The sequence below is a fragment of the Lynx canadensis genome, chromosome A3 (assembly GCF_007474595.2).
Source record: "Lynx canadensis isolate LIC74 chromosome A3, mLynCan4.pri.v2, whole genome shotgun sequence".
Lineage (NCBI taxonomy): Eukaryota > Metazoa > Chordata > Mammalia > Carnivora > Felidae > Lynx > Lynx canadensis.
Window position 1 is genome coordinate 51,405,365 of NC_044305.1, and position 25,494 is coordinate 51,430,858.

Sequence of the window (25,494 nt, forward strand, 5' to 3'; positions counted from 1 at the left end):
GTTTTTAACACAAAACACTGTTAACTCACCTACCACCATCTACTTACCAGTGCAAGATTCCAGTAAGAAACAACGTTTTTTATAGATTCAAAAGCAGTGATAGCATCTTCTATATTTCCATTAACTACATCCAATATAGCAAATGTTATGTTTGCTTCTTCCTCGTATTCACCAACTTCAGATGCCTAAACACATTTAGTAATTTTTAGTCCAACTGCCTCTCTCCAGAATATCAAACCCAAGTGATTCCCCAAAGATTTTACACGATAATTTCTAATGAAATTAACAGCTCAGCCCTCTTTTCTGCCATGTTTTGCAACAGATAGTGGATTTCGAAAACAAGACAAGGATCAAGTAGCCAGGCAATTATTTTAAGCAATTTATACCTCCATTTCTTTGTTTATAAACTAGAAATCCACATCTCCAGTTCATTCACAAAGGGATCCTCCATTACCTGAATGTCTGCACTATGAAAATGTCTAAACAAAGGGTCTGTAGGTTCAGGAATACTGCTCTTCTTTTTGATTGTCTTCAACATTGGCAAAACCTTCTTCCAATAATGAACACTTCTGCCTATGTATTCCCGTTGATCATAAAAAGAATTAAGACCACTGCCCTAAAATAGAAAGAAGCACACAACCTAAGGAACACAAATAACAGAATCTAAAAATTCCTTTATAAATGGTCTAAACAAGTGGTTAAAATTTCAAATCAAGGCAAAAAGAATCTCAAAAGTCATATGCCTCACTCTCTAAATGTTGGAATAACCAACCATCTTGATACCAGTGATCATTCTAGACCCAACTTTTAAACACTTTCAATGATACTACCTAATGAGGCAGCCCAATCTATTCTTTTAAAGTTGCCATTTTAGGGCCATCTGGCTGGCTCAATCAGTTAACCATCCGACTCAGGCTCAGGTCATGATCTCAGGCTCAGGTCATCATCTCATGATGTGGATTCTACCCAGCATCAGGTTCTGTGCTGGCAGTACAGAGAATGCTCGCAATTCTCTCTTGCACACTCTCTCTGTCCCTCCCCTGCTCATGCACGCTCTCTCTCAAAATAAATAAACTTTAAAAGCTGCCATTTTACATAGCCCAAATCAACCATTCTGTAAGTGTCACAGTTTACTCACAGAGTTAAACATCTACAACTAACCTTGCCACAAAACAGATTTCAAATATTTACAAAGATCTGTATTGGTCTTAACCTACAAGGCCTTCTGCTACTGGTATGTAACAAAAAAATTTCAGGCTGGATAATCATTATCATTAACATAATTATTAACTAATAATAAGAACAGTTAATATTTATGTAACATTTACTGTGCCAGGCACTGTTCCAAGTACTTACATGTAAACTGTTAACTATTTCGTGGCAAGATTAAAAAAATACACTTCACCTAGCATAACAGGAACAAGCTGATACTGTTTCTTTGAACTAAAAGACTCAGTGAAAAGTTTATTATTTTTAAACATTACATAATGTTCTTAAAAATGCTTACACTTTAACGAACTCACCGTTTTCTGAAGGCATCTTGCCCAATGTATAAGCAGGGCAGGCTGAAGGCCATGTTTTTCCTGGCCCCTTAGAGTGTTTATGTCATGCTGAACAACAAGTCGCAATTTTGCTGAGGTTCCAGGTCTAAAAAAGTTTTATTTAATAAAACTGATTTAGAAACGTGCATTTCAAAACTTACATGTATGTTAATCATCACATGAGAATTAAACTCAATCTTCACATGAGAGTTAGATACCTAGGCAATAAGTTTTTAAACTAAATAGGTTTTTAAGTTAAAAACTTAGGCAGTAAGTTAAAGGAATATTTTTATTTTACTACTTACATTGCTTTTCTGTGAATTAGATTACAGACTGCATCCCACCAACATTTTTGTCTTTCTGTACAAAGCTGCTTACACACAGGAAGTGGCAAGCATAGAGGCTGATAGAAGCTATGGTGAGAATTATACTTCTCCTTTATTTGTAAGTGGCTGGTATATATCACCCCAAGTAGAAATACCTGGTTTATTTAAAGAAAAATCAATTTAAATTAGGCAAAAAATTAAACAAAACACAAAATATTTAATTTGTTAAAATCTTTGCTTACTTCAAGATCTAAAACACATATTGATTCGGGTGCATTTGTTTCAAGCCTTGAAGTTTCCTGGGGCAAATGATGAAACAGCTGCTTTAGCCATTTTCGAATTGCAGGTAAGGTGGGCAGTGAATTCCACTGTAAGCCAAGCCAGGTAAGGTGCTGAAGACTACCATTATGTGCTCTAATGGCACCTGAAATAGAAAAAAACTGGACTCAGGTTTTGGAAATTTTGCTTGTGCCATCAGTTTCGCCAATTACTTATAACAAATGTATCTTAATTTTAGAAATGTTTTTCTACATGAACAGGGGCAAATTCTATGATAAGCAGAGTCTCATTTTCTTACTAAGGATATTCACACTTTTTGTCTAGGAATTTTAATAACAATAGTTATGAAGAAAGCTCTTTGCAATTCCATCTAAGGGAAAAAAGGTACTCACCAGAACTCAATGAAACACTGTAGTGACAAAAGCCACCCAGTAAAAAATCCTGAAACAATGGATTTTCCTTTCAGTAAAGAGTCATTAGGGGCACCTGGGTGGCTCAGTCGGTTAAGCGTCCGACTTCGGCTCAGGTCATGATCTCGCGGTCCGTGAGTTCAAGCCCCGCGTCAGGCTCTGTGCTGACCGCTCAGAGCCGGGAGCCTGTTTCAGATTCTGTGTCTCCCTCTCTCTCTGACCCTCCCCTGTTCATGCTCTGTCTCTCTCTGTCTCAAAAATAAACATTAAAAAAAAATTAAAAAAAAAAAGTCATTAAAACAATGGGATACCACATTAATCCCTTGGAATAGTAAAGAGATCTTTTCTTCTACAAGAAACTAAAAAAAAAAATTGTTTCATGTTTATTCATTTTTGAGAGACAGAGACAGAGCGCAAGCGAGGGAGGGGCTGAGAGAGAGGGAGACACAGAATCCAAAGCAGGTTCCAGGCTGTGAGCTGTCAGCACACAGTCTGACATGGGGCTTGAACCCACAAACTGTGAGATCATGACCTGAGTTGAAGTTGGACCCTTAACTGACTGAGACACCCAGGCACCCCTCTTCTACAAGAAATTTAATACTGAAAAAGTTATGAGCTTTTGGAAGCATAAAGAGGTACAACTCTTCTGTAAATACGGCAATTTGCAAGAGATTTAAAATTCATCAACTTTACCCCGGTGATTCTGTCTTTAGGCAACTCTATGGGAAAATGTGAAATGGAGATATATTAACAGTGAACAATGGAGATATATTAACAGTGAACAAACTGAAAACATCCTAGATACTGAACAACAAAAAACTGGCCTGAAAATTATGGCTAATTCATACAACAGATTGTACTGGCATTAAAAGTGGCATTTACCAAAACAGAGAAACAGGGAGGGAATTCATGAAGTGAAAATAATCATATGTACACAATAAACAATTATTTAGAGGAAAAACATGGGGCACCTGGCTTAGTTGGTTAAGCGTCCAACTTAAGCTCAGGTCATGGTCTCATGGCTTGTGAGTTCGAGCTTCACATCGGGCTCTGTGGTGACAGCTCAGAGCCTGAAGCCTGGTTCGAATTCTGTGTCTCCCTCTCTCTCTGCCCCTCCCTGGCTCCTTCTCTGTCTCTCTCTCTCTCAAAAATGAATAAACATTTTTAAAAATTTTTTAAAGTATAGAAGAAAAACATGCCACCATTACCAACCCCTCATACCTGCCTACACCACCAAAAACCTCAAAGGGATACAGGAAAATATTAAGTCATTATTTTGAGAAATGAGATTATGAGCAATTTATTTCTTTCTGCTTTTATTCTTCTAAAATAAAAGGATTAAAATACAAAATGTTTACTTTAAAAGATAACAACTTACCAACATCATATCTAGCCAAATCATCAGGCTCTGGTGCTTGCACAGCAATGTTTCCAATATCATCTTTACCAAGGAAAGATCTATCCTTAGGTGACTGATTACAAAACAGAGCATCATACAAAGCAGACTGCCCACTTTTATTGGCAAAGGATTCTACAACCTCTTTTAAAAAATCTTGCTTGTCACGACTTAAGTTTAGCAGCATGTGTCCTGAAAAAACAAATTATTACCATCAATTAAAAAAGACTGTTCTTATTTGTATCTCTCAATAGTTTCATGCATATACCCTAAGGAGAAAAAAACATGACTACCTCAGAGCTAACCCTCCAACCCAGCAACCACAACGGAACAAAAAGTGTTCTTAAGCAAAAAATGGACACAGATTACAAATTTAAGTTAACTATATCTACATGCCAGAGTGAAAGGAAAGAGGAGAGTATGTGAAAAACACCAAAAGTATTTAAAGTATTTACATTTTAGATGGAAAGTGTGTCATTTAAGTGGCCAAAGGAGAACAGAGCCAAGCTCAAATTCTCTGATCTGATACACCAATTTCTAAGCCTAGCTGGTAAGACTCATCCTTGAAAAAGCTTTTAAAAAACAATTATTTCCAGGGGTGCATGGGTGGCTCAGTCAGTTAAGCGTCTGACTTTGGCTCAGGTCATGATGTCACAGTTTGTGAGTTTGAGCCCTTAATGGGGCTCTGTGCTGACAGCTCAGAGCCTGGAGCCTGCTTCAGAGTCTGTGCCTCCTCTCTCTCTGCTCCTCCCCCACTCATGCTCTGTCTCTCAATCCTTCAAAAATAAACATAAAAATAAGTAAATATATATATACATATATATATATGTATATACATATATATATATATGTATATACATATATATATATATAAACAAAAACAAAAACAAAAACAAAAAATAATTATTTCCAGGCCACACTCCCACAGACTCTGATTCCACAGGTTTGGGGTAAGGAATCTATTTTTAAAACACTCCTTAGATAAAGTTCTCGTACCTGCTGTAACATGGATGCACCTTGAAAACACTATGGTAAGTGGAAGAAGCGTCAGTCACAAAAGACCACACAGTGTACAGTTCAATTTATATAAAAATGCCCAGAATAAGGAAATCTAAAGAGATAGAATATGAATGGGTGTCCAGGACTAGAGGGTTTGGGGGAAAATGGGAAGTGACTACTAATGGGTATGACGTTTCTTTGCAAGGTGATGAAGATGTTCTAAAATTGTTGTGATGGGTGCACAATTCTGTGAACATACTAAAAACCACTGAGTCGTACATTTATATAAATTATATAGTTATGTGAATTTACTCTCAATTAAGCTGTTTAAAAAAACAAAACAAAACAAAAAACACCACTCCTTGAAATAATTCTGCTAGTCAGTCAGGTTTGGTTACCACCAGACTTATCTCTCCAAAAATTTGCAGAGACAGATTCAGGAATGCCCAGATCAAAGACATTAAAATACAGTTCATTTTACTAACTGTAATCCTGCAAAAGCATCTATGACAGCCTTGCAAGGCAGACAGGAGACATAAGAAGAAAATACAAAGTTACTTCTTTAAGGACTGAAAGTCCACCTCTCACAAAAAAGCAAGCTATGGGATAGAGGAGCAATATAAGCTTTGACCAACAGCCTAACTACAGACAAAACTTATAGTAACTTTAATTTAATACTACTGCTTGCTCTTTACAAAGTTCATTCAATTTTATATCAAAATTGCTTCTTATATAAAGCATTATGCTTCTTCAGCTCATTGCTTGATTCACTGGCCATATGAACATCTTGAAGTTTCTGCCTCAGCAAAACCAGATAATATGTAATAGACCTTTAAGATCCATCCCAAATAGTCAAAAGTGGAAATAAATTTACAAATTCTAAAAGCCTAACAGTATGTAAGTATATATCTTTTATTTTCTTTACTGTGTGGTCAGTTCCTTAAGAGATCCATTACTTCACCTTTATATCCTCCATAGCAGTATCTTAGAAACTACTGATGTTAAATGGCTGGCAAATCAGTAATTATTCTTAGTTCAAGAAGCTCATTAAAATATCAAATGGAGGCTCTAGCAGCTAGATAAAGGAGGGATTAAAGAGTTTCTCCAGGGGCGCCTGGGTGGCTCAGTTGGTTAAGCGTCCAACTTCGGCTCAGGTCATGATCTCACGGTCTGTGAGTTCGAGCCCCACGTCGGGCTCTGTGCTGACAGCTCAGAGCCTGGAGCCTGTTTCGGATTCTGTGTCTCCCTCTCTCTCTGACCCTCCCCTGTTCATGCTCTGTCTCTGTCTTAAAAATAAGTAAACGTTAAATAAAATAAAATAAAAAAAAAAAAGAGTTTCTCCATCCAGAAGCAAACAATATCAAACATTTGTTACCTTCTGAAGGAGACACTTCTAGTTCTCTTTCGCCCTCATCCAAGATGGCAAAGAGAAATGATTATGCAAAGTATCTCCTAAACAGACAGGATTATCATAAGGTATACTCTAACAGAGAAATTTCTTTTTCTTTTTAAAATAAAACTAATTAAACGTTACCATTACCTGATTGGCTCAGACGATCATAGGCCATCATTTCCAGTAGATTTTGTCCAACTTCTCCTTTTATTAATTTAATCTTTGGTCTTGGAACCTGATAATTTTAAAATCAAGTCTTAATTTAGTGATACCCATATTTCTACCAGTAATATGTTCCTTTCTGTTACATTGCACTTTTTTGATGATGAACAATTAACCAATGGTTAAACTGAGTAGGAGTTGCAGTTTTTCAACTGAATAAACTGGGAAATCAAGGATTTAGTTAATATATAAAAGCTGTCTACAAAGATTAACGTCCAAGAAATTACTTTCTACTATAAAAGCGCCTTCAAATGCCACACTACAGACAGTACGCTTTCAAAGAGCATGGATAATATGGGACACCACTGGGATAAAGTGGTACAGCCAAGAGAGGAAAAGGGACTCCAAGCTGTGTCCTATGAAGAGCTGAAAAAATGATGAAGAAAATACAATAGTTCCCTTCAGATATTAAGAAAATCATTCACAAATGAGTTCAATGTTTTTAAATAGTACCAAAAGAAAAACACCAATGGGTAGCAGGCTGAAAAATAGTTTTGCTACACATAAGGAAGCACTAAGACCCAAACTATCAAAAATGCAATGGGCTATCTTGAAAAGTAGTGAATGTTCAATCACTGAAAATATTCAGTCACAGACAACAGGCACTTACTAGAGATAGCCCTTTAAAAGGAATACATGAGTGGTTAGAGTAACTGCTTTTAAATTTCAATGACTTTCTTAATTGGTAGTGGTCTGGTGCAACTTCTGTGAAGTTGGAAATTTGGCAAAAGCCCTACAAATTATAAATGCATAAATACACTTTGATTCTTCTTTCAAGAATTTATTTTACCCATAAATTTTCACATGTGAAATACCACAAGTTATTCATTAAAGAATTATTTGAAATAGCATAGCAAGAAAGTAAAAGTAACCTAATGACTTGGTTTTAGGGAACTGTTTAAAAAAAAAAAAACCCAAAATTACAGTACCTTCATGGAATGGAATGATATGCAACCATATCAAAACAAATGAGGATGCAATACTCATGCTATGTTTTCTATACCAACATGGAAATACCACCAACACATATTTCATTAAAATAAGCAAAGGAGGGGCACCTGGGTGGCTCAGTCGGTTGAGTGTCTGGCTTCAGCTCAGGTCATGATCTCACAGTTTGTGAGTTTGAGCCCCGCGTCAGGCTCTGTGCTGACAGCTTGGAGCCTGGAGCCTACTTCGGATTCTGTGTCTACCTCTCTCTGCCCACCCCCCCCTCAAAAATAAACATTAAAAAATGTTTTAAAAAGTAAAAAGCAAAGGAAATAAAAATGTACAGAATGTATCTATCTGTAACTTTTTAAGGGAAGTAGGAGTGGGGCAGTGTCTATTTGCTTATATATGCACAAAACATTTCTTGAAGAACTCACAAGAAATGAGCAGTATTAGTTCCCCCAGGGAAGAGAAAAAATGACTGAAAGAACAGAAGTAGAAAGGAATTCTCACGGTATACTCTTATACACCACTAGAGTTTTAAACCGTATGAATACAATCACTTTTCCAAAGACATTAATTTTTCAAAATATATTCCTTGAATCTAAAATCTTATTTTGAATTTTAGAAACATTAGACTTATGCTTTTATCCATAAGTTTTCTAAACATGATGGCAAACTGTTTCTGAAGATGTTGAAGAGCACACAAAATGAAAAACAAAATGTGATATAATTCATTTTGCTTTCAAACTGACCTCAATTCATAAAACTGGCCCCTTTTACAGCTACCATTTGTGACTAATTAGTTATCAATCCACTCAGTCACGTCATCCCAAGCCAACATATCCTCATCTGAAATTAAACAGTTTCAAGAAAGACTGTGTAATGCCTACCTGAAACGCAGATACTTACTAAAACCACAACATCCCTTGATCAAGAGTCTGAAAATCCTACCATTATAAATGCTAGCCTGACAGGATTCCTTAAGCACTCCTACGCCAGTCTACACTTCCTCTGTATGCTTATAATCATTTGATAATTAAGCTTTACAACATATGGTAATATAAAATTCAAGCATCTAAGAGGTTTCCATTATTTATCCATTCAATGGAAATGTGTAGTAGGTAAAAGAGAAGTACTGAAGTGGACTTCTATATGCTGAAATGAGACAATGGAAAAACAGTGAAAAAAGCAAAATGTTAGACAGTAGATAAAGCACACCTTCACTGAGGCAAAACAGTTTTAAAAGTAAAGAAAGGAGGGGCGCCTGGATAGCTCAGTCAGTTAAGCACCTGACTTCGACTCAGGTCATGATCTGTGGTTCATGGGTTCGAGCCCCACGTAGGGATCTTGTGCTGACAACTCAGAGCCTGGAGCCTGCTTCGGATTCTGTGTCTCCCTCTCTCTGCGCCTCCCCTCCTCATGCTCTCTTTCTCAAAAAATAAACATTAAAAGAAAAAAAAAAGTAAAGGGTGTGTTTTATGCTTACATATGCAGAAAAGCTTCTAAATATTCAAGATACTGATAATAGTCTTTGTCTTGTAGGAAAGATTTGAGTGAATGGTTTAAGAAGGAAATTGAGGGGCACCCACGTGGCTCAGTCAGTTAAGCATCTGACTCTTGATGTCAGCTCAGGTCATGATCTCATGGTTTGCAAGTTCATGCCTGGCACTGGGCTCTGCACTGACAGCGTGAAGCCTGCTTGGGATTCTCTCTCTCTTCCCCTCCCTGCCTCTCTCTCCCTCTCTCTCAAAATAAACTTTAAAAAAAATAACAAAAAAAGAAGGAAATTTAGTTTTTACCACTAAAAAGGGTCAAAGTTTAAAACAGTTGACCACATTAACTTAAAAATATATATTTAAGAAATTAAGAGTCCCGTTTCCATTAAAAATAACTCACTTCTTTGAAGATTCTTTAATAGTATTAATCGTAAGAACCTTTTAGTGCCTACATAAATTAGCAACTTCATTAGCTTCACTCTATTTTCACTAATACATGTATTCTTGATGAACCTAAATGCTTCTGCTGAGCAAACAGGAGCACTTAACATCATGGGATGAGTATCAACAGTGTTTAAAAAAAGATCTATATAATATGAACTAGAAGGAGGAAGCTTCCCTAAAAGTACAATGAATCCTTTTTTCTTTCCCTCAAGCAAAAGATAGTTCACTAAAACTAACAATTATTCTTATAAGCCAGGCCCTTTGCATTTTGGGGCAGACTACTTATTTCTTTTCATTTCAGAATATTAGCTAACTAAAGAAAACATTAAAACTACAAAAATGGACTGGGGAAGGGTTAATGGCCAGCATCTCATCATCATAATGGTTCACATTTTGGCATCTTTCCTTCATGTCATATTCTTTAAAAAAATTTTTTTTTAATTTTTATTTATTTTTGAGAGAGACCGAGAGAAGGCTTGAGTGGGGGAGGGGCAGAGAGAGAGGGAGACACAGAATACGAAGCATGCTCCAGGCTCCGAGCTGTCGGCCCAGAGCCCAATGCAGGGCTCAAACCCACGGACGGTGAGATCATGACCTGAGCCGAAGTCGGACGCCCAGCTGACTGAGCCACCCAGACACCCCGTTCATGTCATGTTCTATGTATAAAGAAAGGAATTACATTTCCAAAGATGAAGAGATACTGTTATATACTGTAGATAATATCACCAATGTTATATACGTATTACATACATTATGTGTTTCAATTAACATGTTAAACACATTCTTCTATCACAGCTTATGTAACCATCCCCAAAACTTACTTAAGTTTCTGTCCAAGTTATGCATGCACATCTTTTTGAATCAAATTTTATCCATATTTGAGATTATTTCCTTATTACAGGTTCCCAGAAATGGCAGAGTAAAAAGATCAAACTCTTCAAAGTGGTCTTCCAGTAAGTCAAGCAATACAGACTGCCACCAGCAATGCATCAACATACCTGTTTCACCTTACCAATACTGTATAAATATTCTTATTTTTCACCTTTCAAATAAACTATTTCAACTTCAATTCTACAGATTTATTCATATTTTCAATATATACCAGGACACATCTCCATGTAAAATACAACAGAGTCTCAGTGAAATGTCAACTACACCCAAAACTAGGAAAAGCTTACCTGAAACGCTATAAGATAGCACAATGCAGCCAGTTCAGAGAGAGCTCGCCATTGCAGATCACTATGCTGACCCATCTTCAAAAGCAGAGAACCAGCATGCATGTAGAAATGCCCTTTTACTTCTAAGAAAGTAGTTGAGAGTTCATCATTTCCACCCACACAAGATTTCACAGACTGAAGAGCACTATCAAAACTGTAATATTAAATTATTAAACAGGTATTAAACCTATTGCATTGTGAATAATCACGGTTTCATGACTTAATTAAAAATTAACAAAGGAATTTATTTCAAGCTTCATCCTTCACATTCAAATTAATAATCCTTTCTCTATTTTATAAATCATGAATCATCTAGTGTTTGTTTTTATTCAACATACTTTCTATACTTCAAGCTTAGCCTCGAGAATATCTTATTCCAAACAGTTATTTCCAGCCCTCCAATCACAGAAAAGCTACAAATCAGAAGATAAGATTACTGGGGCACCTGGGTGGCTCAGCTGGTTAAGCATCTGACTCTTGGTTTCAGCTCAGGTCATGATCTCACAGTTTCATAGGTTCAAACCCCGCATCAGATTCCATGCTGACAGTGCAGAGCCTGCTTGGGATTCTCCCCCTCTCTCTGCCATTCCCCCACTTGTGCTGTCTCTGCCTCTCTCAAAACAAATAAATAAACTTAAAAAAAAAAAAAAAAACAAAGACAAGATTACTGTCCATGGTGTATGTTCCATAACTGACCAGCACAAAACTGGAAAACTAAAATATTTTCCAGTTTCTCCTAGATCATATGGTTTCACTATTTAATTCAAAGGTGGAATTTCTCAAATTAGACATGCCATTTTCAAATTATAAGTAAATAACTGATAAGATATTTGGGATAACTACAGGCTTAAATTGAATTTCTATTATTTATAAATGTACTAATTAGTGCTTCTAAATTCAAATGGCCCTCAGCATCCTCACTTTGTAAGAAAAGCAACACTTGATAGAAATGTGAAGCATGATTCCTAAATAGGTTATAACAAGTAAGTTCCAGGAACCCCCTGGTTTCTCAAGACCCTTTCAGGGTATCCATGAAGTTCAAATTATTTTTTTAAGTTTTATTTATTTTGGGGGGTTAAGGGGCAGAGAGAGAGAGAGAGAGAGAATCCCAAGTAGGTTCTGCACTGTCAGTGTGAAGCCCAATGTGAGGCTCGACCCATGAATCCTGAGATCATGACCAGAGCCAAAACCAAGAGCCAGATGCTTAACTGACTGAGCCACCCAAGTGCCCCAAATTTAGATTATTTATAGCACTACTAAGAAATTGTCTTTTCCACCCTCATGTTCTAAGGTGATCAAAAATGTTTGAGTATATAACCCATATAAAAGAAAACATCCTAAATATTTTCTAAAATAATCTGAAAGTTGAAGTGTTTTGGATACCACCCTTACTCGCCACTTAGAACACCAAGAAATTCTTCAAGAAACTACTGTATCCCCTAACATCAGATGGGGAACAAAAACTACTTTTCAAGCAAATGCACAATCTATACCAGAGACTGACAAACTACTTCTTACTAATATGGCTGTGCAGGCATATAATCTCTGTCACAGCTGCTCAACTCCAACACTGCCATATGTAGGCAGCCACAGATAATACATAACAAGAGGCACAGCTGTGTTCCAATAAAAGCATATTTACAAAACCAGCCAGTGAGCCATATCTGGCTTAGAAGCTCTGGTCAACCCCTGCTCTCAACTAACATTCTCATACAAATCCAAGTGATGTTTTTGTTCAATGAAATTTATTTTAATAAATGGAGATATGATCCTGAGAATCAAAATTTAGGAAAACAGAAAAATCATACATTATATTTTAGTTATCTTGTTTCTAAGCAAAAACATTAAAAGTTTTCTGAAATGTTGGGGATACTAAATGCTTCTACTAAAACATCTGACAGATGGAAGTCTATTTTGATTTTCACTCAAGATTATATATCATTTTTGAAATAAAATATGAAATAGCAGAACATTCATTTGCAGGACTACTAAGCATGCCAAAATTGGATACATAACTATAATAATGTAATCAAGTCTGTACAGTAACACAGTTCTCTAAAAAATCAAAGTCATACAAAACCAATTATAATATCCCCAAAAAAGACATAAGAGAATTATGGTATTAACTATCACCCCTGGGTATTTTATAGAAATAGTGACCCAGTAAAGATGGTTAGACCAGTGAACTGAATCACTACAAAAAGAAAATCTACAACTGACACCAAAGTACTTTCCTTAAGTCGACATACCTTTCCAATAATTCTCTACTTTCTTGCACATCTCTGGTAGAGAGCGTAAGAAGCATAAGGTTAGCATAGGCCAGAAGTAGATCTTTATTGGCACTTTGCCAGCTACTTTTATCAGACTCCAAACACTGTGAAGATTCCATATATTCCTGTTTTGTAGAAAAAACACTCAATTACAAAGCTTTACCAAGCACTGTAAAATTAGTTTTATGTCTAGTTTTAGGTCTATCAATGCTTTTGCCCATCCGTATACTCATTAAACCACTGATTTTTACATCAACCTATGAAAACACCAAAAGCATATATATTTATTGCATTTATCTCTCCAATCTACCCATTATAAAACTGAAATCATCCTAGTAAAAATTTCATTTCAGAGTTGCTATACATAAATGGAAGAAATTTAAGTCTCAGAGAGCACTGCTAAAATACAAAAGAATGTATAGTAATTATCTACATAGAAGCATAGAGACCCAAGAGTTTTTACCTACCTTAAGGGTCTGTACAACACATGAATTCCATTGTAAACTTGAACGCAAAGTTATGTTTTTCTCTGCCTCATGGCAGTGGGCCACAGCATCCTTCAATCTTTTATTTGAGCGATATAGCTCTACTAATCGGATGTTTACATAGACATCATCAGGTCTTGCATAAAGTTCTGACTGAATCAAATCAAAAAGTTTATTCCATCCATCTTCACCTTTGCAATCTAAAAGCTGTTCCTATTAAAAAAAAAAAAAAATCAATGATTTAGAGAAATGCCTGTGCACGTTTAAGCACATCATGGTTCCTATGAACACCATTCTACTGTGTATGGCTTTAGTAAACTATCACAACTAGTACCATCCTATATATCCCAACTCTCATGGAAGAAAGCTGCTCCCAGCCAGAAGCTAAACCTCAAGAAACTTAGGTGGAGAGAAACATCTGGGATTACATAATAGCAATGGTTGCCCACATAAACCTCACAGATGGCCAGGACTATTGCCCCACATCCCTGTACATCCCAGTCACCACTAGAAGCCTAGCTTTCCTGTCAATCCTCATACCAAGGTCCTTATCCTCTAACTGTTCTGCACCTCCATAATCTGACTCAATCCCCTATCCACTCTGCTCCCACTTTAAAGCTTCTATTGTTCTGCTATCTTCTCAGAGTCCTCACCATCTAGCCTTAACTAAATGGAGTATTACCTTGAGATAACCCCCATTACTTCTCTGCCATGGTAGCCTTTTCTCTGTTAGCCTATATACAAGTAGAGGAGGTACAGTTAGTGACCTACTCACCTCCAAATCATATATCCCCCCGCACACGTTTATAATCCTGTCTTCCAAAGGACATGCTATCTAATTCTTCCACTCATTCCTCATGAGCAGCTGGAAAACAACACTCTTCCTCCATTCCTAATAGCCAACTAGTATCAGCAATTGAAAGATGAGCAAAGATATACAACAGCCTGGCTACTCGGTTCTTTAATTACCTCATCTCCATGGCTTTGCTCTACACTCCAGCCTCAGCCATCCATTGAGCACTGACTTGGGTCTTCAAAGTCTGTATTTTGGTCACACTGGTTAGATCACTATACCCCTCTTATTCTTTCACCTCACTGTGGGCACACATACCCTCACTGCCACATATATTTGTCTCTACCACATGGAAAGAAAGCTGTCTTCAATACACTGATATCACCAAGTTTTAATTTTCTACAAAACACATATTTTCCTTCTCTGTCAAACTAAAATGCCATAATCCCTAATATTCATAATCACTGCTTGCTCACAGATGCCCTCAATTAATTCCCTCTACCTTTCCTTAGAAGAACCCTACTATCTGCTTCCTTTGAGCCTTATATACTAACAGTTGAGCAATAGGGGACAGGACATTTGGGAATTTGGGGAAATCACAACCAGGCTAACTGACTTTCATAACCTTGAGACTCCAAACCGGTAATGCCTAGAACAAAACTCTACTTGTCCTCTAACAGATTCACTTTCTCCATTCTCTGAAAAGGTTACTTCAGAGGTACCTGGGTGGCTCAGTTGGTTAAACATGAGTTCAAGCCCTCTGTTGTTGAGCTCTATGCTGCCAGTGTGAAGTCTGCTTGGGACTCTGTCTCCCTCTCTCTCTGCCCCTTGCCTGATCTTTTTCTCAAAATAAATACATAAACATTAAAGAAAAAAATCTGTAAGTAAAAGATCAATACCTTCATGGCTGCTTTTCAAAAACTCTACTCTCATATCCAAGATAAAAAGCCCTCTCACCAATATTTTCATTCATTAAACAAATGCCAAAAAACTACTTACCTTAGTTAAGTCTTAAATTTTAGAAAAAATAGAATTGCATTTCAAGCTCAAAAAAATGGGGGAAAATCTGATATAAGAAAGGTTTAGCTTTAGACAACAGTGTCTTTAAAGTTACTGAAGAAAATCACCATCCTTCAGAAGCAGCTCATTTTTCTTTTTTTACAATACAAGAAAAATAAACTCCTACCAATATATATGTTCCTTAATGTTAACGTCATCAAATAAATTGGATTGTCAAGGCCAATAAGGAAATTATATTTCAGGCATAACACAAAGACAATAAGGTAAAGAAATCTACACACTTGGACCTGACATTTTAGATTAATATTTAAAACCCAGCTGCTTATTATAGGAAGAGGAAAACAATGTTACTAGTTTATCTCTAGGGTTGTTTTTATATTTTTTTAATTTTTTTAATTTTTATATTTATTTTGAGAGAGAGAAAGTGTGTGCAAGCAGGGCGGGTGGGGGGCGGGGAGAGAGAGAGAGAGAGAGAGAGGAAAGGAGAGAGGAGAGAGAGAATTCCAAGCGGGGTCCACACTGTCAGCATGGAGCCGAATGTGGGGCTCAAACTCACCAACTGTGAAATCATGACCTGAGCAGAAACCAAGAGTCGGACACTTAACCAACTGAGCCACCAGGTGTCCTGGAGTTTTTTAAATACTTTAGATTCTAAAATCTGTACACAGTTGTTCATATGAGGTAAAAGCCAAAAACTGGAAACAACCAAAATATCCATCAAAAGTAAATGGTTAAGGGTGCCTGGGAGGCTTGGTCAGTTAAGCATGTGACTTCAGCTCAGGTCATGATCTCGCGATTTGGGAGTTCGAACCCCACGTCGGGCTCGGTGCTGACAGCTCAGAGCCTAGAGCCTGCTTCCAGATTCTGTGTCTCCCTCTCTCTCTGCCCCTCCCCTACTCATGCTCTGTCTCTCTCTGTCTCTCAAAAATAAATGTTTAAAAAAAAAAAGTAAATGGTTAACCTGTGGAATATATCCATACACAAAATACTACTCAGCAATAATAAAAAGAACAAACTACTGATACACCCAACTTGGATGGATCTCAAGGGCATTACATTCAATGAAAAAAAGCTGACCTCATAAGACTGTATACTGCATGATTCCATTTATATAACATTTTGAATTACAAATTTATAAATATGGAGAACAGATAGTAACTGCCAGAGTTAAGGATGATGGGAAGGAGAGGGGTGGGTAGGACCATAAAAGGTGAAGCTTGAGGGAGATCTTTATGATGATGTAGCAGTTCTGTACTTTTAATTGCAGTAGTGGTTACACCAATCCTTACATGTGACAAAATGAAAAAGAACTATACACGCACATTGTACCAATGTCAAATTCCTGATTTTGATATTATACTATAGTTACATAACACATAACCAGTGCAGAGAGCTGGGTGAAGTATACATAAAACCTCTCCGTACAATCTTTGCAATTTTCCTGTTGAAAACAAATTATTTCAAAATAAATTCTATCAAAAATATGTATAATGGGGCGTGACGGAACTATTAAAAACAATATACAATTGACCCTTGAACAATACAAGTTTGAAATGCACAGGGGTCCACTTACATGTGGATTTATTTTCAAAAGTAACAGTACAGTACTATACATATATTTTCTCTTCCTTATAATTTTCTTAAAATTTTCAATTTATTTCAATCGTAAGAATACAGTATGTAATACATATAACATACAAAATATGTGTTAATTGACTGTTTATATTACCAGTAAGGCTTCCTTCCAGTCAACGGTAGACTGTTAATAAAGTTTTTAGCGAGTCAAAAGTTATATGCAGAGATGCCCAGCTGGCTCAGTCAACAGAATATGCAACTCTTAATCTCAGGGTTGTGAGTTTAAGTCCCATGTTGGGTGTAGAAAAAATAAAATCTTAGAAAAAAAAAGCTGTATGCAGATTTTCGACTGCATAAAGTGGGGGGGAATCATGGCCCCCATTCCCCATATCGTTCAAGGGTTAACTACACACTTAAAATGTTTGCCTAACAAATTTGTAAAGACTTGCTCCAAAAGAGTTACTTAAGTAAACTACATTTACTCAGTAAAAAATAACAATTAGAATTGGTCAATACATTAGCAAGAACTTCCTATTATTTTTAGTAATTATCTGTAACATACTGGAGAAACTACCTTTTTTCTTTTGCTTGAAAACATCACTATCCCATAACATAACACAATCCTTTTTTTCCCTAAAGATTTTATTTTTAAGTAATCTCTACACCCAACGTGGGGCTCAAACTCACAACCCTGAGATCAAGAGTCACACGCTCTACCAACTGAGCTAGCAAGGTACCCCAATTCCTTCCATTTTTAGGTAATAGTTCTTAAAAAGCTTTAAAATAGGGCGCCTGGGTGGCTCGGTCGGTTGAGCGTCTGGCTTCTGCTCAGGTCATGATCTCGCAGTCTGTGAGTTCGAGCCCTGCGTTGGGTTCTGTGCTGACAGCTCAGAGCCTGGAGCCTGCTTCAGATTCCGTGTCCCCCTCTCTCTCTGCCCCTCCTCCACTCATGCTCTGTCTCTCTCTGTCTCAGAAATAAACATTAAAAAAAAAAAAAAGGCTTTAAAATAACACTAACCTGTCATTCTTTTCACCCAATAAAGCAAAATTTTTCTATCAGACCTCAATTTAAGTCTTAGCTCTGCCATGTAGCTACAAAACTGTAAAATCGCTAAAATATTAATCATTTCATAAGGGTAAATGAGATACCACTTGTAAAACATAATAGAATCTTAAAAAAACAGCGTATGCTCAGAAAGGTTTTGAAGAAAAAAAAATTTGTTCTGCCATTTTTTACAGATATGACATATAACTCTGTATTAGTTTAAGGTGCACAATACAATGATTTGAGACATGTATATAGTGAAATGATTTCCACAGTAAGGTTAATTGATATCCATCACTTCACATGGTTATAAATTATTTTTTTCTTGTGATGAAAACTTTTAAGATCTACTTGCTCCCTTCACAGCTTTCACATATACAATATGGTGTGGTTAACACTAGTCACGATGTTATCCATCATATCCCTGGAACTTATTTTACACACAGAAGTTTGCACCTTTTGACCACCTTCATCCATTTTCCATCAACTCCTACACCTACTGGTTTAAGGTTTGCTACTGAAAAGTCACTTAAACTCCAAATATCAGAAATGGTTGTGACTTATTTTCCCTGACTGCTTTATTTTTTTAAGTTTATTCATTTATTTTGACAGAAAGTATGAGGGAGAGAGGAATAGAAAGAAAGGGAAAGAGAGAATCCCCAGCAGGCTCCACAATGTCAGCACAGAGCCTGACACAGGGCTTGAGATCATGACCTGAGCCCCAAATCAAGAGTCAGACGCTTAACCAAATGAGCCACCCAGGCACGTCCCCAACTGCTTTTATTATGATTTGTTTTATTCAGTTTTTTACCTTTAGTTTATAAATTGCAGGACTTCCTGGGAAAAGTTTAGCTGCTCTTTCAACCCAATATTTTGCTCTTCCATCAGTAACATCATTTTTACAAAGCAATTCTGCAATCTTCAACACAAGATCTTTTTGTGTTGGGTTTAATTCCACTGAACGCTGATATCAGAAAAGAAATAATAAAATTAGTACGATTCCTAAGGTACCTACACTCACCTATAAAAGCTAAAAAGTTATTATTGTCTACACTAAAAACTTTTCTAAATGACAATGTGTTACTTAAAAACTGTTAAAATTAAAGTGCCTTGGAATTTTTTTGCAGATGAATTAAATAAAAATTATGTTTTTATTAGGTAAATATCAAAAAAAAAAAAGAAAGAAAACCACTTACAAGAACAGCATTTCTGACCATGTTAGACTTAGAATTTATAGGTGTTAATCTTTTACAAGTGCTAACTTCTTAATGATTAAATTACAGTGTACATTGGGCCAAATAATTTAAAATCTGTTCTAATCTGTATTGCTTAATAGTACTATGATACCAACGCTTATTTTCATGGCATCCATAAAATATGTTTGAATTTATTATATAAACTACGCCGGGCATATGTGTGGTGGTGCAAAGGCTATATTTTAATCTTAACAGTTTACCTTATAACATTCAACAGCCTTGTCTATATTTTCCTCAACTTCATAAAGAAGACCAAGAAATCTGTGAGCTTTGGGATCCCTTTCTTGCACATTAATATATGTAGATATATATCTGTATAAAAATAACAATATAAAAATAAATAATCTTTAAATTTTCACATTCAGAGCTCTATGTAAATACTAACCAAAGAGAACATCTTAAACCAAAGCAACCACTAAACTAATTGACATTGTTATTCTAATTATTGCCTACCACTATTTATTTACAGTAGAATATGCAGACAACTCAAAAGTATCCATAAGAATAAACACAAACATACATACAAAAGTGACAATAAATTCATTCTACCATTAAATACTACATTTACCAAATGTTTTTTCTAATGCTACTCACACATAAGAAATGAATGCATAAATTGCTTTTTCTCCCTGATATTTTGGTAAAGCACTTAAAGGGTTTTACATAGGAAGCAGAAAACGATTATAGTAAATATTTTTAAAGTATCATAATGCAAAATACTAAGAGTAACAACTTCCCAAATAACAACCAAGAGAATGTATTTACCTTTTTTTTTTTTTTTTTTTTTTTTTTAAGTAATCTCTACACCCAATGTGGGGCTCGAACTCACGACCCAAAGATCAAGAGTTGCATGCTCTACTGAGTGAGCCAGCCAGGGTGCCCCAAGAATGTACTATTCACCTTCTAAATAAAAAAATAATATCTAACAGTACTGTTCCCATCTAAAATAGAACAAAGGAAAAATTACTAAATAAACTAGTAAATGTAGGTAATTTCCATTTCTTACATCAAGTAACAGCTAAAAAATAAGTTAAACATCTTCAAGGCTCAGTGAGTATTATCTAAGAGAAGTTAGACCAAAGACCAAATCTGAAGGAAAAAGTGTCACATTAATAAGGAACAGTATTGACAGCCCCATTGCTGTTAAATAAAGGTGTTATCATTTTCCTTACTTAATAGCATTTCCATCTTCCCATTAATGCTTTAACCTGCCTGCCTTCCCTTCTAATTTCCTGCCTTAAGCCACTCCCAATCTATCACCAACCTTCTTTGCCTTACAGATGAGACAAAGCTTCAGAGTGTTACCTACTGAGTCAATTAAAGATCTTTTATAGAAGCTATTCATTCTCCTGCCCAGAAATCACAGTTTAATTTTATATTCATTGGTAATTTTCAAACTGATTAAAGTAATAGGTATCTAACCAGAAAGAAATTAAAAATAAACACGGTTCTCTTTTATTCCTTAGAAGTGTTTTAAGCCTAATGATTTCTTGTCCTGAGTATAAACAAGCAGCAGGCATGCAGAAAATACTCATTCTAGGCTCAATCTCCATGGAATTGAGGCTAGTTCTTTATAACAGTCTGAAGTGATCGAATACTTTATTTCCAGGACATGGAAGAAGAAGAACTGCTAAAACATCATATTTTCAGCCATTTCAAGTAAGAATACAAGGGGAAAAATTGATTTTAGAAAACTAAAGTATGTTTACAGTTTGGTACTTACTTTTTAGCAAGATCGTATTCTTTTACTTCATAGTACAGCTTTGCAAAATAGAATCCCTTCATTGACTTCTAAAAAAAAAAAAAATTAAGAGTTTTTACTTTTCATATTTTGAACTTAAAAATTTGTTCTAATGAGATTAATATTAATATATTTGATTTCTGTTCACCTAAAAGGTAGGAAAAAAACTGCCTGTAGAAATGCATATATATTGTAAAAGTCATGACTCCATGTTTTATAATTCTCATCATAAAACAAAAAATAAATTTAAAAAACAGCAAAACAAAAGACGATGTCAGAAATTAAGAATTTATTACCAGCAAGAAACCTGAAAACCATGTAGTGCCACTCTCTCACTTTAAAGATAACTAAACCGACAGAAACCTGTTTTCTTAAGGAAGGTGAGGTATACTAGAAACCTCTCTTCTCTGGTCATATGTAAGCCTTTATGGGGAAAAATAAGCAGGTACTTCCATTCCAGTAAGGCACTGGGGACTCTCTGGTACAGGTACTGTTATCTCTACAGATCACTATTTTACCCTCAAGGAATTAAAAAGGCAGAAATAAAAGTTGAATTCTTCCAGTAATAAGCCAAGTCCACATGCTGGCTCTTTTATTCCCAAGTTTAAAATGCTGGGACACACCAGATAATGTTGTACACACATGATAAAAGAGTACACAGCCATCAAACACCTAATCTTTGAAAACTATACAAGGACACAGGAAAAAAAAAATCAATATATTAAGTGAAGAAGTCTACTACAAGGCAGTATGTTTTCATTTATTCTTTTTATTCTAAAAAATGCAGATTTAGGATTTGTTCGCTATGCCTACTATTATTCACCAGGCACTGTTCCAGGCACTGGGGAACCAGTAGTACACAAAAACATCAGTCGTCACGAAGCCTGCATTTTAGGAGTGGTGACAAGCAAACTGTTATCCATACAGGAGCAAAACAGAGTGCTATTTTGTACTATTTCATCTATTATTTACAGTACGTCACATTTTAAAGCTAAAATCAGTATTCATCTCACAAATCACAGAATCCTAACTAATATTGTGCCCATTTAGTTGTTTCTTCTTTCCTAGTTGGTAACAGTGCTGGGGCACAAATAGATTCTATAGATTTTATAGATAAAAAATTTTATAGAATTTATAGATTCTATAAAGTAAGAGAGAGACAGAATTGTCAGAAAAGGTCTCATCAAGGAGATATTTCATCAGATACCTGAAGTGATGTGGTTATCTAGGGCAGACTAGGCAGCACCTCAATTACAATAATTTAATCCCCACTGTTTACTATGTTTCAACTTTTCCTTTTCAATGAAACCTACAGAAAATACTCTTAAATCACATTCATCTTCTTAAATTACTCTTCTCATGACTTCAAAGATACCAGGCTCTCTAGTTTGACTTCTACCTTAGTAGCACTCCTTCTCAGGCTCTTCCTCACAGATTTCCCCTAGTCCTAAACCCTCTACCCTTTCAGGAGATCTCATCTGCAACATATACTGAATCTCACCTATGACCACTGATATGTTGACTATAAAATATAGACCTTTGGCTCTCATTTTTCCTGAGCTCTAAACTTATGTGCAAAATATAAAATATCATCACCAAAACCTGTCAGTTCTATGTTATCTCAATCTACTAGTTTTTCTTTCTTTCTTTTTTTTTTTTTAATTTGAGAAAGAGAGAACAGGGGGGTGGGTGGGGGGAGAAGGACAGAAGGAGACAGAACTCCAAGCAGGCTCCACACTCAGCACAGAGCCTAACATGGGGCTCAATCCCACAACCCTGGGATCATGACCTGAGCCGAAATCAAAAGTCAGATGGTCAACCATCTAAGCCACCCACGCGCCCCTCAATCCATCCATTTTTCTACAGCTCTGTTGCTATCACCGAAGTCTAAGCCTGCTATGATCTCTCTCTAGGACTTCTGAAAAAGTCCTAATTCGTTCCTGCTTCCTTGTATATATTTTTCCTCCCATCTAATTCATTCACCAAAGGGGTATAATTTCAAACATAAGACAATTCATGTTATGCCTTTGCTTAAAACTTAAAATCCTGCCATGGCTTCCAATTATACTTTGAAAATGCCCAAATCTCTCACCAAAGACTAGCATGATATGGCCCCTATCCAGCTCTTTACTTCAACTTTACTTCATCTGGCCTTTGCATACTATAGTTTAATTTTAGCCAATGACTAAAACCAGAATGCATCTCTCTAACGGGGGCAGCCCTGAGGAATGTTTTAAACAATCTGGCCAACAGCAGGCATTAATGTGATATGATTTCCATCCAGTGTTTTCAATGTCATAGAAATTCAATGAATGTATGTAAATGAAAAAGAAACTATAATTCCCTTAAAGTAGACCAATGCCTCATCATCTAAATAAACACACAAATGAATGAACAAACAAGATTCTCACTATCCTAATTAAACCACAACTAAGGGGAAATAAGTTTCAGAGAATCACCTGGCCCTCCAAAAAAACAAAAACAAAAAAAATCACTCTATTGGGCATGACTCCAGTCTGGCACAGTGAAACAACGAGAAGTGTAGAATAAGAGGGAGGCCACCTGTGCCACTCACCTCCCTCTCACCTCCCTTGTACACGTTGGGGAAGCAGGGCTGGGTCCAGTATATCTGTCAAAAACATAACACAGGTATCCTTAGCTGAGTAAAGAGAGCAAACTCCAGTGAAGCAAAAGGGGGAAAAAAAGAAAAAAAAATCTACATTTTCAGTAGGAATACAGACCCAGAAAGTGGGGTCTCTGAATCCTTCTGATCTTTTTCAGTTTTGAGGAGATGTTGGAAAAGTTACCATACTAACTTTGGGCAACCAAACCCTCAGAAATCTCACTGTTTGGTCCCTGATATCACTTCTTCCTATCTTCGTGAAGCAGAAGTCACCTATCACTGTATCGTGCACTCACTAAGAGAACTAGGTTTATTGAGATCTTCACCCAACACGAGCTGAGTGTAGACCTTAAGGAGACAAAGTGATTTGACTCTGATGACAATGGGTTGTTTACATAATAATCTGCTCAGTACAAAGAGGAGCCACAGTTCAGACATCAACTGCCTGCATGAGCTTACCAGATGAGCAACTAAGACATATGAGGTTCTGACTAAACACTTACAGAATCCCATCTAGGCAGGACAACACAGCAGCACAGTTGTGGTTCAGACAATTCTGGACAGCACTCTCCCACTGTCTTCCTTGACTGAAGTACACCTTCTTCATTATTTCTCACAAAATCCTGTTTATTTCCTTCACTGAATTCATACAGGTCATAATTATTTTTGTTATTATGGGTGTCTATCCCTCAAAACTGTAAGGCTCCACTAAGGTAAGGCCCCTGTGGCTTGTCCACCACCATGGAACCAAGAATATTAACCGGCAGGTGTCACATATTCACAATTTACTGAAATGCACATAAATTTGTGTACCCCTGCTTATTTCCTAATAAATTCCTAAAAACTAAATAACTAGTTCAAAGAATATAAATATTTGAACCGTTTGCTATACTGCCAATTTTCCCTAAAGTGTCTACCTATTTACTTCCCTACTCAGTATCTGAATGCCTAAGTCAGAGTGCATATTCTTCAAAATTAATTTTTCCCATTTCTTCAGTCATCACTAATTTGGTAAGTAGAAGAGGTATGACTAAGTCAACCTGGTATTTCTCTGATTAAGAAGATCAGTTTCTAATATTCACACTGAAATATTTATAGTATCAGTTCGCTGCTAACATACTTTAGCCATTCTCAACTTTGAAAGGACAGAGAAAAGATTATCTCACTAATTTCTAAAGAGTTCTTAAAACCCTTAATGGTTCTTAAACCATACTGACATTTGAGGGCTTTTTACAAAGCTTTCCCAGGTTGCCACCTTTAATTCAGTGTTTAATGTGTTTGTGAAATAAAGCTTCAACTTGTATGCAGTAAAAACTATCTTTGCCGTTCATTTTTTTCAAATTATATGGTAAAAAGATCTTTCTCATATGAGATTAATACTCATCTATATTTTCTTTCAGTTTCTCTAAAATTACTTTTAAGTCTAAAACTTAATTTGGTCAATAATACAGGCTAAAGCCCAATTTTTTAAAATAAGTTATTAAACCAAAAAAATTCATTAAGTAAGTGGCAACTGTTCAAGTAACATCTACTAAATGATCCATATGATCCATATTTTCTCCACTGCTTTGGAATGTCACTTAGCAATGCCACAAAAGTCTTCTGTTATAGCACCTTAACTTAATAAAACCCCTTTCCCAGGACTCCTGGGTGACTCAGTCAGTTGAGCATCCAACTTCAGCTCAGGTCATGATCTCACATTTCATGAGTTCGAGCCCAATATTGGGCTCACTGTTGTCAGCACAGAGGCCGGTTCAGATCCCCTGTCTCCCAATCTCTCTGCCCCTTCCCTGCTTGAGCTCTCTCAAACTAATTAATTAATTAATCAAACATCGCTCACAAATGGGGGAGGGGCAGAGAGAGACAGAATCCGAAAAAGGATCCAAGCTCTGAGCTGTTAGCACAGCGCCCGATGTATGGCTCAAACTCACAAACTGCAAGATTATGACCTGAGCCAAAGTCGAATGCTTAACACCCAGGCGAGGCCCCCAAGCAGTTTTTTCAACTCATAAAAGTATATATACAAATTTTCT

The 25,494-nt window shown here is 36.3% G+C and overlaps 1 protein-coding gene across 3 annotated transcripts in view; it reads right to left on the reverse strand.

Moving 5' to 3' along the window:
• RANBP2 (RAN binding protein 2) overlaps positions 1–25,494 on the reverse strand; it is an 81,727-nt gene that overhangs the window by 36,110 nt on the left and 20,123 nt on the right. For all 3 annotated transcript variants that reach the window (XM_030310266.1, XM_030310265.1, XM_030310267.1), the window contains exons 2-14: positions 20,821–20,888; positions 19,298–19,409; positions 18,653–18,805; positions 13,391–13,621; positions 12,903–13,048; positions 10,615–10,807; positions 6,492–6,579; positions 3,935–4,144; positions 2,110–2,291; positions 1,847–2,022; positions 1,524–1,647; positions 455–616; positions 48–185 (exon numbers count right to left, since the gene is read on the reverse strand). In XM_030310266.1, coding sequence (XP_030166126.1) covers positions 48–185; positions 455–616; positions 1,524–1,647; positions 1,847–2,022; positions 2,110–2,291; positions 3,935–4,144; positions 6,492–6,579; positions 10,615–10,807; positions 12,903–13,048; positions 13,391–13,621; positions 18,653–18,805; positions 19,298–19,409; positions 20,821–20,888 — 1,983 coding nt within the window. The remainder of the gene's footprint in view (positions 1–47; positions 186–454; positions 617–1,523; positions 1,648–1,846; positions 2,023–2,109; positions 2,292–3,934; positions 4,145–6,491; positions 6,580–10,614; positions 10,808–12,902; positions 13,049–13,390; positions 13,622–18,652; positions 18,806–19,297; positions 19,410–20,820; positions 20,889–25,494) is intronic.